At 37.3% G+C, this 14,124-nt stretch overlaps 1 protein-coding gene and 1 non-coding gene across 3 annotated transcripts in view; both read right to left on the bottom strand.

Annotated features, from left to right (window-relative positions):
- Positions 1-11,068, bottom strand: part of BHD (folliculin) — a 38,903-nt gene extending 27,835 nt beyond the window's left edge. The window contains exons 1-3 of one of the 2 annotated variants that reach the window (XM_083136547.1): positions 10,986-11,068; positions 8,422-8,656; positions 610-756 (exon numbers count right to left, since the gene is read on the bottom strand). In XM_083136547.1, coding sequence (XP_082992673.1) covers positions 610-756; positions 8,422-8,616 — 342 coding nt within the window. In that variant the 5' untranslated portion in view covers positions 8,617-8,656; positions 10,986-11,068. Of the gene's footprint in view, positions 1-609; positions 757-8,421; positions 8,657-10,778; positions 10,796-10,985 lie in introns of those variants that run through there. The other variant, XM_083136548.1, reaches the window with a different exon arrangement.
- On the bottom strand, positions 4,788-4,862 carry TRNAT-UGU (transfer RNA threonine (anticodon UGU)). The gene has a single exon. It is a non-coding gene; the product is annotated as a tRNA-Thr (tRNA).
- Positions 11,069-14,124: the final 3,056 nt, after the last annotated feature.

The raw sequence follows: 14,124 nt of genomic DNA, 5'->3' as shown, positions 1-14,124 counted from the left end.
CGGTCTGTGTACGAGACAGGTGGCCACTCAACATTGTCAGGAAATTAGGGATCTACAAATGAATAGCGTAACCTGGTCATAGAAAACATACAACAATGACAGGAGGTTCATCATGCTGACCACACGTCACCCCATGACTGACTGAGACTGGCAGTCAGTGGGTAGATATGGTCCTCAGGGGCTGTTACACCATGGTTATTATTATTATGAATAGTGTGCAACTTAATACACAATCCTGTCATCTTTGTTATTGCCATTATAAACATTTCAATTATTTTACTACACTAAATTTGGAGAATGAATAGAACTTTTAATGGATTAGTGATAAATGACCTCAAGCTAGATATAAATACCATGTCATTACATTTATTTAAACTTTAATATAAGGCAGCCTCTTGCAATAAGAGGTTTTCAAGCAACTTGAAATGTGCAGTGCTGCACAAAAAGATTCAACGAAGGAAAACTATTTAATGTATTACACCATACTATAAGCACACAGGTTTTTTCTCTCAAAATTGCACTCTTAAGGGAAGAGAAAATCTGGTATCCCCTTCCCAAAAAACACAATTTGAAGAAGAAAATTTAAATTTTGCACAAAATTTCCCATACCTCACAGCTAAGACTCCTCACGCAAGCCTGCCTCACCAAGCTGGCAACCTCATGGTGGGTGGGGTGCTGGGTGCTCAGAAAACTCACTTGAGCATCGTGGTCGTTGCTTATGTACCCCAGTCCATAAGAAGCTAGGGAATGGCATCCCTGAAATAATTATTACTGTAAATATACGTCATGGATGCATAGTGCACAATGTACAGAAGAAAGATGAAAGTTCATAGGTCGAGTGGAAAAATCTAGGAATAATTTTGTATACACGTAATATCAAATGATCGAATCATCTTACTACTTCAGTTCAGAATACCACATCTCCTCGAGCATTTATCAACAGCATACTGGTATACTAAAACTGAAAATGGATCTTCCTTCAATGTACTATAATTAAGATGAAGTAGTGTTATAAAGTTTATTGTATTGTAATAAAAGTCAGTTATTCAAAAACAGAAACCACAATTTTTATCTCCTTTACACTCATATATTGATGAGGGAAATAGGGGTGAATTTCAAAAATTATAATATACATCTCTATCTCTCTCTCTCTGTGTACAAGAATGCTGACCCAATCACCCAAAGAACATTGAGCATGCCACTGCCACTGCACAGTGATCCGGAGTACGAAAAAAATCGGCAAAAATCAGGAGCTCGCTATTTGACCCCTAAATCAACACAAATGTGTAAGATTAGCAATTTTAAGGAATAATTCACACTTTGGGTCCACAGAATTCACATGAGATTGATTATTTTGATTTTTATACAAAAAGTATAATTTTGGACTATTTCAATACACAGTGAAAATAAACAATACACTTGGAAGATCGAAATCCATTTCCAGAAATAGATTAGATAACAAAAATAATTAAAATAAGGATTATAATAATAATAAAATAATAATAATAGTAGTAGTAGTAATAATAATAAATGTGAGAAGTATCATTAAAATTAATTTATGCAGAATAAATGTTTAAAGCGAGGAAAACAGATTTCCTATATAATCACTTTAAAGATAAATTAATATCTGTTAAGGCATTAATAATATTTCTTTATTAGTTCCCACATCTTTCCTCCTTCCTTTAAATGTACTTTGGTGGTGAATGAGAGTTCCTTAGATGTATTTTCCCAGCGAACCTCTTCAGTTTATCGCCTATTATTTCTGTCACTACTTTCTTCAAAACTGATAATCTGCTTTTGAGATTGCATAGAGTGAAGAAAAAACAACTACAAACACCACATTATTTTAAAAGTAAACTGAATTTTTATTAAGAAAATTGTCTTCTTTTCACCACAGTTTTCATATCCTTAAAATTCTTTGCTGCAGCAGCGCGACACATCAACACTAAAGGTCTTAACACAATCTTAAGCGATATTTTCAAAATTTATGGAATCTAACACGAATGAAACATTAACACGAATTAATCTGATAATTTCAATCTTCATCAGATTTTTCAGGAATGATGTTTCGTGGATTTCTATGACACATCATCACCATTAACCCGCAAGGTCACGTGGATGGGTAAAAATGACCCAAAAGATTTTGAAATATTTATTTCATCTTTACCAATAAGTGTGTCTCAGTACCATTCCAGTAAACGCTTTTGAATGTCATTACCTTAAATCAGCTATAAGGCTTTGTTAGTTCCCCTCACAGAGCCGTAGAAACATCGCCTCTGTAAATTTCACCCACACGTGCGCTCCTGCGTTTCAGCTTGGTATTTAAACATGATCTTTTCTCTCATTTTTATAAATTGCAAAATACAATAAAGATGTTCAAAATTAATACAATTAGTTTAACCAATGAAGGTATTGTTCATCAAATGCTTTAATGTAATTATAACTCGGATTTACGAAGTAATTTTACAGAAGTGGCCATGTTTTATCCCCTAACCAAAAAGTCAAAATTTCTATTTTTGCAGACTTTTTTGGCATTCTGTGCACTGGTGAAACAAGAAAATTCCTTTGACACTGCCAGATTGTACACCTCTGTTAGGAAGTCTATGTTCTTTGTGACTGGATCAGTGTATTATTCAGAGAGTGTGATGTATTTTATGATTACTGACATTCACCCAATTTCTCCAATCAATATACAGGGTGTTTCAACAGTTTGTTTCCAATGCGTAGGAGGTGATTCTACAAGTGAAAATAAACACAGAAGATCATGTGACGAAATGCCGAAAACGGCACCCATTCAGATTTATTGAAGTGGGGAAAAGTGCGAAAATTATGTTTACAAGGAAATAGTGGCAGAGCGGCCAAAGATATGACCATGGCGAAGGGCGTTCCACAAAGAAATGCGGCATGCTCTATTCAAAAAAAGCACATGGCAGGTGAGAAATTGATGCACAAGGGATTCCCCAAAGGAAGCAAATGGGTCTGTTGAAGTCATGGGGAGATGTGTTATCCACGGAAAGTGATATGTGGAGACTGACAACAAAGAAGAAAGCAAATATCCTTAGTGAACATCACCATTACATAGAAAAACAAAGATGGTGGTGGTGCTGCGCTAGGTTGCATATGTGTCGACATGTTCACTGTGTGCAGAGTGGAGGTGCTGAGGGAATCACATCACAGACGATTTTCAAACTGTCTGCCATTAACTCCCACACAGAGATGACAACGCCGAATCAACGATTGTCTAGTGCGAGCAAACAACCCCATGGTGTCTGCTATAGTCGCTGCGGCGACATTAATGCGTGCAACGAGAACCTCTACTGACACAAGGCATTTCAGCTCTCCCCATAGAAAGAAGTCCAGGGGAGTGATGTCCAGCGATCTCGCTGGCCATGGCACAGGCCCACCCCTACAAATACACCTATTATGAAACAAGCCATTGAGGAAGTAATGCACATTTTGGTCGAAATGTGGTGGTGCACCATCATGTTGGAACCACTGTCCTTGCCTCAGTGCCAAGGGCACGTCCTCCAACAGTTTAGGAAAAACATCATGAAGAAATGCATAATATGCGCCACCACACAGGCGAACAGGAAAAATGTATGGCCCAATCAAATGGTCATGCACTATCCCACACCACACATTAACCACAAACCTGTGCTGATGGTGTGCCACGAGAATTGCATGTGGATTTGCAAAATCCCAAACATGACTGTTTTTAGTATTGAACATGCCAGTTTTGGTGAAAGTTGCTTCATCGGTCCACAACACCCTGCTTTCAAAATTCGGGATAGTTTCCATCTGATGTAAAAACCATTGGCCAAACACCACATGTGGGACAAAGTCCTGAGGTAAAAGGTCTTGCACCTTTTGGAGTTTGAAAGGGTACATCCTCTCTTCACAGAGGACACGCCACGCATTAACATGGGAGGTGTTGTGGGCACTGGCTATAGTACGCATACTGGTGTCAGAACGATCCCTGGCAGCATTTGACACTGCATCCATAAACTGATCTGTGCGCACACTTCATGGTATTCCAATTTCTCGACGGGGTGGTAGCACTGATCCTGTGTGCGATGGCAGCATCCCATTTGGAAAACATTCCCCATACAAACGTCGTGCTGCACGGCTATTACTTCCTGTCTCGCCATAAATGAGATGCATGTCTGCCAGCTCCTCTGCAGTGTATACAGCCATCCCTATTGCTGGACATTTGCTGACCCGTAGATGATAACACTAGTGTACTGTACACAATGGGCTGTGCCTATCGATAACACCTACCAGTGCCTATTTCGATATTTGCCCAATTAGTCAAGTTCACGTCCTTCCACTCGTACGTATTCAACTGTATTCACGTATTAAGCAAAAAATAGTTTCTGCAACAAAACATTTCTTTAAACACATGACACAAATAATTATTCACCATCATTAAATGCTCTTCAGTAATCGGGTGAATTTTGGTTGTAGTTACCAAAGTATTAGATCAAAAATTACCAAATGTATTAAATGCTTTAATTATTATTTTTGTTTGTCTTCTTGTTTTCATTTTTGTTAATTCAAAACAATCAGGTTTATTCCCCTGTTGCAGTGTAATTTACGTTATAACTTAGTTAAATCATGCCTTCATAATGAGCATAGAATGTTAGGTATTGGAGCACTATTATTGTATACTACAGGCAAGCTACTGATACTAACCTGAAAGGTTTGAGTTGCTGTTTTAAGTCCACTTTATGCACAGTAAGGCTAATCGGGACTGGACCTACAGTTTAAAGTGGGATCCGAACCACTTGTGCCTCCACCGGGTATCGAACCCGGGACCCTTTGATTACAAGGCAAAGACGCTACCACTGCGCCATGGGGGAGGCCACTCTAACTAACCTGAAAGGGAAGCCCCATTTAGTTCCCTATACATGTTGTTCATGTGGTCAGAGCAAGCAAGGAAAAATTAAACGAGTCACTAGAACTTTTTAATTTAGGTGGCATATTTTCGTAAAACCTACTAAAAGTTGATTGATATTTGATGTAGTGGCTAAAGCATACATGCATGTTCAATTTTTCCTTTATTTTCAACATCGCACCCCATAAATTTCATTCCGCACCCCCTCAGTGCCCCTACATGATTAATCTTGGCACATCGCTGAATGCTAAACTAACAAAAACATAAAAAATGACAATCCATGTCAAACCTAACGAACAAAGTAAAATTACTATCATCATCAAACCCAACATTCCTAAAAACGTAAAACTACCAGCACCATTGATTCAAATACTCCTTACACATATGCAGATGATGTAGACTTACTGGGGGATGATGTGAATACAATTAAGAATAATGCTAAAATATTTTTCAAAACTGCTAAAGAGATAGGTTTGGAAGTTAACAAAGAGAAAACTAAATATATGCTTACAGGGCAAAACCAAGTGTTAGGTAATAATCAAAATCTAATTATTGATAACAACTCGTTTGAACCAGTTTCCAAATTCAAATACTTAGGAGTAATATTAACAAATGAAAATTATATTAAAGAGGAAATAAAAAGTAGGCTTAATTCAGGAAATGCATGTTACTTCTCTCATCATAAACTTTTGTCTTCTCGTTTAATATCTAAGAAACTAAAAGTTAAAATATACAAAACAGTAATTTTGCCTGTAGTATTATATGGGTGTGAAACTTGGTCCCTTACATTGAAAGAGGAACATAAATTGAGAGTATTTGAAAATAAGATCCTTAGGAAAATATTTGGACCTAAAAGGGATGAGGAGACAGGTGAGTGGAGAAGGTTACATAATTTAGAACTACATAATTTGTACTCATGTCCAGATATTATTAGAATAATTAAATCAAGAAGACTTAGGTGGGCAGGCCATGTGGCACGAATGGGAGAGGAAAGAGGAGTTTACAGGATTCTTGTTGGGAACCCTGATGGTAAGAGACCTGTAGGAAGGCCAAGACGAAGATGGAGGGACAACGTTGAGATGGACCTAAAGGAAATCGGTAGAGATGGAAAGGAGTATATAGATCTTGCTCAAGATAGGGACAGATGGAAGGCCTGTGTTGCTGCAGCCATGAACCTTTGGGTTTAAGAAGGCTAGAGAGTTAGTTAGTACTCCTTACACAATAAAATTGATGTCAAAAGAAAGCCATAGTTAAGAAATATACACACATATTCACTTTCTGCTGTGTAGTTGTAGGGTGCCACACACATGACTTTCACCAGATTTTAGTCATAAAAATTAGGGGAGCCGTTTACCCACCGTAACCCCTCGAAAATTATATTGAACTTCTTTTTAATCAACAGATTTCAATGTTTTATATAATGTAAAAGTGGTTCCAGCATTAGGAAATCACAAATAACTGAGATATTTGATCCCAAAGAATGGCCCACGTAAGTTAAAACCTGCAATTTCTGAGTATTTTCGAAGCTTTTTGTTACTAAAAACTGTTTGTATGTACACTAAAATAGCGAAAGAACATGCTGAAAATAACTATCACTACCAAACCTAACAATCCTAACCTGACTAAAGTTCAAATCACAAACCCTGAGACCTTCTGTAAACAAAACCACGTGCATGCAGAAAGAATTGCAAACTCATAGAAGTAAATCCAGCGTTGTTACAGGATTCATTACGTAAGGTAAAACAACGGCCAACGGCCAATTTGTAGTATGGGATACGCTGCCGCAAATGACGTCTCACTTTAAACCCAATGCTCTTTCTTTTTTTACTTATTGCTTCACCTTTATGGTTAACTCTTTGCACCAGTAATCATTTCCCATAAATTTGGCTTCTTTCTTGCATGTGAATTGAATATATTTTACTTGCATTTTTTTAGACAAAATGATATAACATGGTAATGTATGGATGATATAGATAGGAGTGTATTTGAAATTTGTTTGTAGATTTTATGTAAATTGTATCTTATGTAAATAAAATATATAATGGGCATAAACAGCCATGTGCAATGCTGTAAGTCCAATAAATATATATTGATGATGATGATCAAAACAAGACAAAGAAAATTCGTAAATTTATTGCGGTTGGAAACTTTGACAAGCATCCTAATAACGATTTTTGTTCCGCACTTCGTAAAATAACTTGGTGACATGGAAAGGCAAGGTAAGTGTGAACATTTTGTAGTAATATGCATTGTAACTTTCAATAAGCTTAGAGATTTGTGTACACAATGATATTTTATAACATTGGTTATTTTCTAAAAATAATCATGTGAACAGCAAGGAAGTAGTGCAACTTAGTAATATTGCCTGACTTATCCTTAGAAAAATAACATGCCGAGTTATATGCGTGCGGGAAAGTCTCCGTGTTCTCCGAGCTTGTTTTCAAAACACCAGCAAGGACAGCCTTTGAAAAGGGATGAGAAACAGATTCTACTCAATATTTATGTAACGTTCTGTCAGTGGTATCCTGAGAAACCAGTAAATGAAGTGGTTAAGTTGGTATCCCAGTGCAGTGGTGTGTCAGTGTCTGCAGTTTTAAGAGTTATGAAAGAGAGAATGACCGGGAGAGTAACAATGTATGCGGCTGCATATTCGTCTGATGTTTTGAGAGCGGGTTCTCACATTCAGAGGCTCTTATATAAAATGAATAGGTGCGGCGAACTATGAGTGTAACAGCAGATGATTGCGGTCATGAATCAGCTGACGCGGAGTGATACATTGAATAGGTGAGACAGTTAGTTTACAGAAGGTCTCAGGGTTGGTGATTTACACTTTACGTAAAATTATAACTGATGTTGTGGGAAGTAGTTTGGGTGCTATATTCACTTGCGCTAAGCCTTCGGGCTGTTCTGCTTCACAGTAAAGTAACATGCTAAGGTAACAGAGTACTTTAATAACACATTTCCGAGAGCTAAAATGAACTGAAAGCGTTCATAAACAACATAATCTTCATAAACCATGCAAGATATTTCACTTTCTCTAGGGGGGGGTGGGTACAGAGGGTCAAGGGTACTAAATTAGGTGTATGCATACTAAAAAGCTTTTTTTTTTAATTGATAGATTTCACCATTTTATGCAACATTTAACTTTCTTTCATGGTGCAGAAGCCACAAAAAACAGATATTTGATTCCAAAAATACCAGATAATAAAGCCACACATTTACTTCACTATAACACATCTCTGCAAGCTAAAAACAGCGTAATGTACTCATAAGCACCAACATCTTCATAAACCCACAAACTTTTCCACTTTCTTGTGCATGTACAGATTCTCAATTATAAAATACAGCAAGTTCATTATGAGCTATTTAGAGCAAAATTTATATTTATAACCACAAGTGAAAAATGCACATTTGATAATTTAGGATAAATAATGAACAGATGTTGAGAAGCACTGGACATATAAAGTAATTCTTAATTCATGAAAACAATCACTACAAGACATACAATTCAACCTGCAAAAACTTACTTCGCATGTTCCAACCTTCTCGCCTTGAAGTTTCTGTAACTTTAAGTGATCAGGGTTGCCATAAAAAGTCTTCTTCTCCTTCTTCTCAGCTAGAACTTCATTCAAGGGTTTTATTTCATGAAATGGCTGTGTGCAAAACAAAATACATGGTCCATGTAGTTCACAAAAGTGGCATAGGGCTATGACAGCATTCATGTTATCACCTTTGATGCAACCATGTACTTATCATCATAACCTGTAAGGAAAAACTTCGAACGTCATTTCATATGCCCATACAAGAATGGAATAAAAATAAATAATTGCCCTTGAACTAGAATGCAAAGATCTTGGTACCAGTTCGTTATATCGGAGATACTTGAAAATCGGATATTTTGAGTTTCGTATGGTTCGTACTTACCAATTGTGTATTGCGGAACATATTTGAAGGTGCCATTAAGGTTTTCACACGATTAGAAACATTTTTTGCACTAAAATAAGCCATTTCTCGAAGTGTTACGGAACGCACGTCATGGTGCAAGACCCACAAACCATTCACGGATAGCCCCACGGACCATTCACAGAAGGTTAGGTTAGGCAAACAGTTAAAAAATGGTGTGGTTACGTTTTCGCTTAAAATGAAGCAACGGGAATTGATTTCCGACTAAAATGGATTCAAAGATGAAAGAAATTACGTCGAAGAACTTCGACAATGCTACAGAAACTGATTTCCGTAAGTAGTTTCTCCTGTAAATTTGAAGAAAAGTGTCTCCGATATAACGAACTGTTACCGATCATCCAGTATTGAGAACTGGATACAAGATTTCAGTGAATTCTACTTAAAATGGAAATGACATTTCTATAACTAAACTGATGGCAATTTGCATTATTGCCTAGTTGCTTTTCTACCTCTGATGAACAACATAATAAAATGATTAGGCTATGCATTTACACAGGATTCAGACCTAAGACCATGTACATATTGCACTACACCTACCACTCTGTGTAGTTGAATTGCCAGGTATGTGGACTCTCACTTACTAGAACATTCATAACATATACTTTGTCCTAGTGACCTTCAATAGGAGTTGAACCTAGTTTTCGTGCTATTTTCATCAGGTCTCATGATTTGGGGATTTCTTTCATAAAATATATACCATTTCTTGCAAGACGCTTTCTTTTTGCATTGCTTGTTAGGCTAGGCAGTTAGGTTGCATGTCTCTCTAAAAACAATCAAAAATTTCCATAGTGTGTATGTGAGGTAATTAGGTTAACTGTTCTCTATGAAAATGGTAAAAGTATGCTATAGGGAAAACACATTTCTTCAAATTTACAGGAGAAACTACTTACGGAACTGAGTTTCTGTAGACTTTTGAAAGCTTGTGGAAGTGTTTTCTCCCTTCGCTCAACTTATTCGGCCGGTAAATCACGTATTTTTCGACATTAATGTCTCTCCAATGCACAGAAGCTGTTGCCTCCATTACGTTCGACTACGTAAACCAAATGTTCCGTGCGTTCAATGATGTAACCCCCGGTCAGTGTTTCTAAACTCGCAATTGTTTTGCCAGAACATGACAATTTTAACTATGTTTCCCTAACCTAACAGAACCTAACCTTGCATGCATGGTTCATTGGGATATTTATGAATGGTTTGTGGGCTATGCGTGCATGGTTCGTGGGGCTATTTATGAATGGTTTGTGTATTTATGATTGGTCTGTGGATCTACACGTGCATGGTTAGTGGGGTTTTCCAACCTGGAAAAAAATACAAAATGAGTAACATGAAAGTAGGTATTTTTCGGTGAAGAAGGTTGCAACACTGGAAACCCACTGATCATGGACAACGCTAGTCAAGATTTCTCCGCCATATTGCGTGTGAGAGGAACTAACAATAATTACTCGTTATGTGGAAAATTGAAGCTATTTTCGTGAAAGAAGCGAAATCCAACCTTAAACAATGTTTCGCAATGCATAATAGATAAGTACGAATGTAAAAACTGACGAAATGAACGAGTGAAATGTGTTTTCCCTATAACATACTGTTACCATGAAAATAATAATACTCAATTTTTTCCATGTCCTTTATGCTTAGTGCGAGTGATTTAACTTACAAAACGGCGACAATGTGTGAAATACTGTCTTTGCTTAGTGCGAGTGATTTAACTTACAAAACGGCGACAATGTGTGAAATAGTCTTAATTTTAAAAAAGGTGATGAAAATAGCAGAATCTGCTAGTCCCATCATCTGGTGGGTGTTATTTTTTGTTATTCCAGTCTAATATTTAAAAGTATAAAATGTGATATAGTGATATTTACGGTTATGCTAAAATAAAGCGATCGTAAAATAAACAAAAAACATGTATAAAACAAAATTACTCAACAGGCTAATGTCCCGTAATTCTTTCGATCAGCATTTGACTTTCTACATGTAAGATAAATTTGATGAAAATCACGAATATATGCACAACTGACATGAAGTAACAATAACGAAAATGTTAAAATACAGCATGCAGTTTCTCAATATAGCATTGCATCTATGACTTTTTTTAAAAACTCTTGCCTCAAAACAGATATTAAATATTACCTACCGTTTGAAAAACTTTTACCAAGAGTAAAACTCCAATTTATGACACATGCAAGGGTGCAGACGAAAAGTCACGTGAATGCCGACGTTCCGTTCGTGAACGAGTCGTTCATGAATCGCTCTGTTAAGAGTCAAAAGATTCGTGTTTGGGGATGCATAAAATTATCAGGAATTTTAATTTCGGCATACTCTATGCAAGGATATATAATTGAAACAAAATACCAAAATAGTAATTGACAATCTCTGATCCAGCATAAAGGCAATTTCTTTACAAGCACGAAACACAGAATAGAAAATGACTGGTAATAGTTGCGCATCGAACTGTACCTTCTGCAAAAGAATCGTTTCCTATGAATGAAGGAATGAGCGGGTAGCTAAAATTGACCTCCAAATTCAAAGAACAGAAAAACTTGTTTATATAGGTGGCGTGCCCAAGAGGGTGTGGTGGGGAGTATTGTAGTACATCCCCTTTGGTCTTAGTATTAGTATTCCTATAAAAAAAGGAAGTCAAAGGCAGGAGAAGATGGCAAAATGAGGGATGACTACTAAAAAAAATATATAATTAATCCCCCCTTCCAAAAATCTTAGGCACGCCATTGGAAAGCTGCCATTATTATAAAGTTTTGCAGTAAAGAAATGACGGCGCCAGAAAAGAATGGATGGGAAGACTAAAGAGAGGCGAGAATGTTTTCTGGAAGGGGGCAGTCACATTTAACATGCTACTAAACATGGGCGTCCTGAAGGGGGGCAAGGGGGGCGTGCTCCCCCTGGAAAACGAAAGTCAACCAAAAATTATGTATTTCACACATACAATTTCATTTTAGCCACAATAATATGTGTTAATTACTGCATTAACACCATAAATTCAAATTTAAGCAATGTTTTTTTTTTAGGGAACTACACTCTTTTGGGGGGAAATGTGACTTGTTTGCCCCACTGGGAAAAATCGTGCGGACGTCCATGCTACTAAATACCATAGAAACAAATATTTGGGTTAAAATTATTTGCTTTGTTGTCTGTTGTGGGGCGTCGCCCCCCTTCTGATGGCATCACTGTATTACATAAGTACAAAATTCTCGCTCGATTGATTGAGTTTATTTTTAAGTCTACTTCCACTTTATGCACAGAAATGCTAGTCGGCGCTGTACAGTTTAAAGCAGGATCTGAACCACTGTCTCTCCAAAAGGTATCGATATAACCAGGGACAACTTGAATACAAATCTACCACTACACCATCGAGGCCAGGAAATTCTCGCTCACTTTTCCATCATAACATTCTACATCGCCCAGCACTCATTATAGGGGTATTTATTATTAATTTATAATAAATAAGGTTTCCTTGTTGATCACCTCCAGAATAAAACATCTTGAACTCATCACTCACTATTTCACCATTTTGTTCCCACCTCACTTCTGATATTCCCATCTACTTTGTTTCTTCTCATTTCTACCTTTAAGTTTTCTAGCTTTCCAGTCTGTAACAGGGTTCTGACATTCCACGTTCCAATCCTTAATCTTACCTTCTGTTTGCTTCTCTTTTCCCCATCAGTGTACTTCCCGGACATCCCTCTCCCGGACAACCAAATGGGGGGCTAGTTTACGTCCGGAATATTTTGCCTTGGAATGACTTATCATGATTGCAGTTTTTCTAGGGAAAATATATATGCGGTAGCTTCCCGTTGCTTTCCGCACACCACTCTCTCTTTCGCATCTTGAAAGATCCCAGGGGGCCCCAACGAGGAGGTGAGGAGAGTGGATTTGGCTAAATGAGCCCTCCGGACTTCACCGACATTCACTGCACCAAACTTATGGTGTTTGGATATAGGTTGCATATCAGTTCCATCAGGGTTTTTGACTCAAGGTCGAGAAATCCCATTTAGCCTTTGCGCTAGGACCACGTGTGAGACATAAAGTTATAGCAGTGTGTTATGTGGATGACAGAATTATAATGGTGAAACTTCAAGGAAAGAAGAAGGACTTGGCATTAATTCAAGTGTATATGCCACATAGTGGATTGTCAGAAGAAGTGGAGGAAAATTATGAGATGATAGAAGACTTGATGGAAAAAGAGAGAAAGGGATCATGCATTATCGTAATGGGTGATTGGAATGCTGTAAATGCTGTAGTAGGAGAAAGGCAGGATGGAAGTACAATAGGAAGATATGGATTAGGTGAGAGAAATGAGAGAGGGGAAAGCCTGGTAAATTTCTGTAAAAGAAACTTCCTAATTGTTGGAAACACACTGTTCCAGCAACATAAGAGAAGGAGATACACCTGGATATGTCCAAGAGATTGCAAAAGATACCAGATAGATTGCATTCTGGTACAAGAAAGATTTCGAAATTGTTTGAAAAATGCGAAGACATTACCAGGAGCTGACATTAATTCAGACCACATCTTGCTAATAGGTGAAATCAATCTTAGATTGAAGAAGATAACACAAAATCAGATGAGCAAGAAACCCCACTTAGAGAAGCTAAGGGAAGAAGAAGAAAGACAAAAATTTGCAGAAACATTCCAAGGAAACTATACTAAGTTTAAATCTAGTTGTAACAATAAGGATGAGATGTGGGATGGAATAAAAATCTGCTTACAGAAGGCAGTGGATGAAACAATAGGCTACAGGGAAAGGAAAAGTGCAAAGAAACCATGGATTACTGAAAGTATGCTGGAAAAAAATGGAGGAATGGAGAAAATAGAAGAAAGTAAATACAGAAGAGGGAAGAAATAATTACAGGATACTGAATAACCAGCTAAGAAGAGAAACTGACAGGGCAAAAGAACAATGGATGAAACAAAAATAGAAGAACTGGAAAAAAGAGGAAGGTACAACTTGATGTATCGTAAAGTAAATTGCTTGGGCTTCCAAAAGAAGAAATGGAAAACAATGTGGATGATAGAAGATGAGGGAGGATGTGAAATCACAGACAAAAAAGGAATATCGAATGTGTGGGGAAAGTACGTTGAAGAGCTCTACCAGAAAGAGAATCGCCCAGACAGTCTAAATGAAGAAAATGAAGACGACGTGCCTGATGATGAGAAAGGATACTATATCCTGAATGAAGAATTTGAGCAAGCACTCAAAGAAATGAGGAATGGGAAAGCAACGGGCACTGATGAAATTCCTGTTGAACTTATCAAAT

This window comes from Lepisma saccharinum, chromosome 15 (assembly GCF_977018435.1).
Source record: "Lepisma saccharinum chromosome 15, izLepSacc3.1, whole genome shotgun sequence".
In the NCBI taxonomy this organism is placed as follows: domain Eukaryota; kingdom Metazoa; phylum Arthropoda; class Insecta; order Zygentoma; family Lepismatidae; genus Lepisma; species Lepisma saccharinum.
Note: the sequence above shows the minus strand (reverse complement) of the source record. Positions and strands in the feature narration are given on the sequence as shown.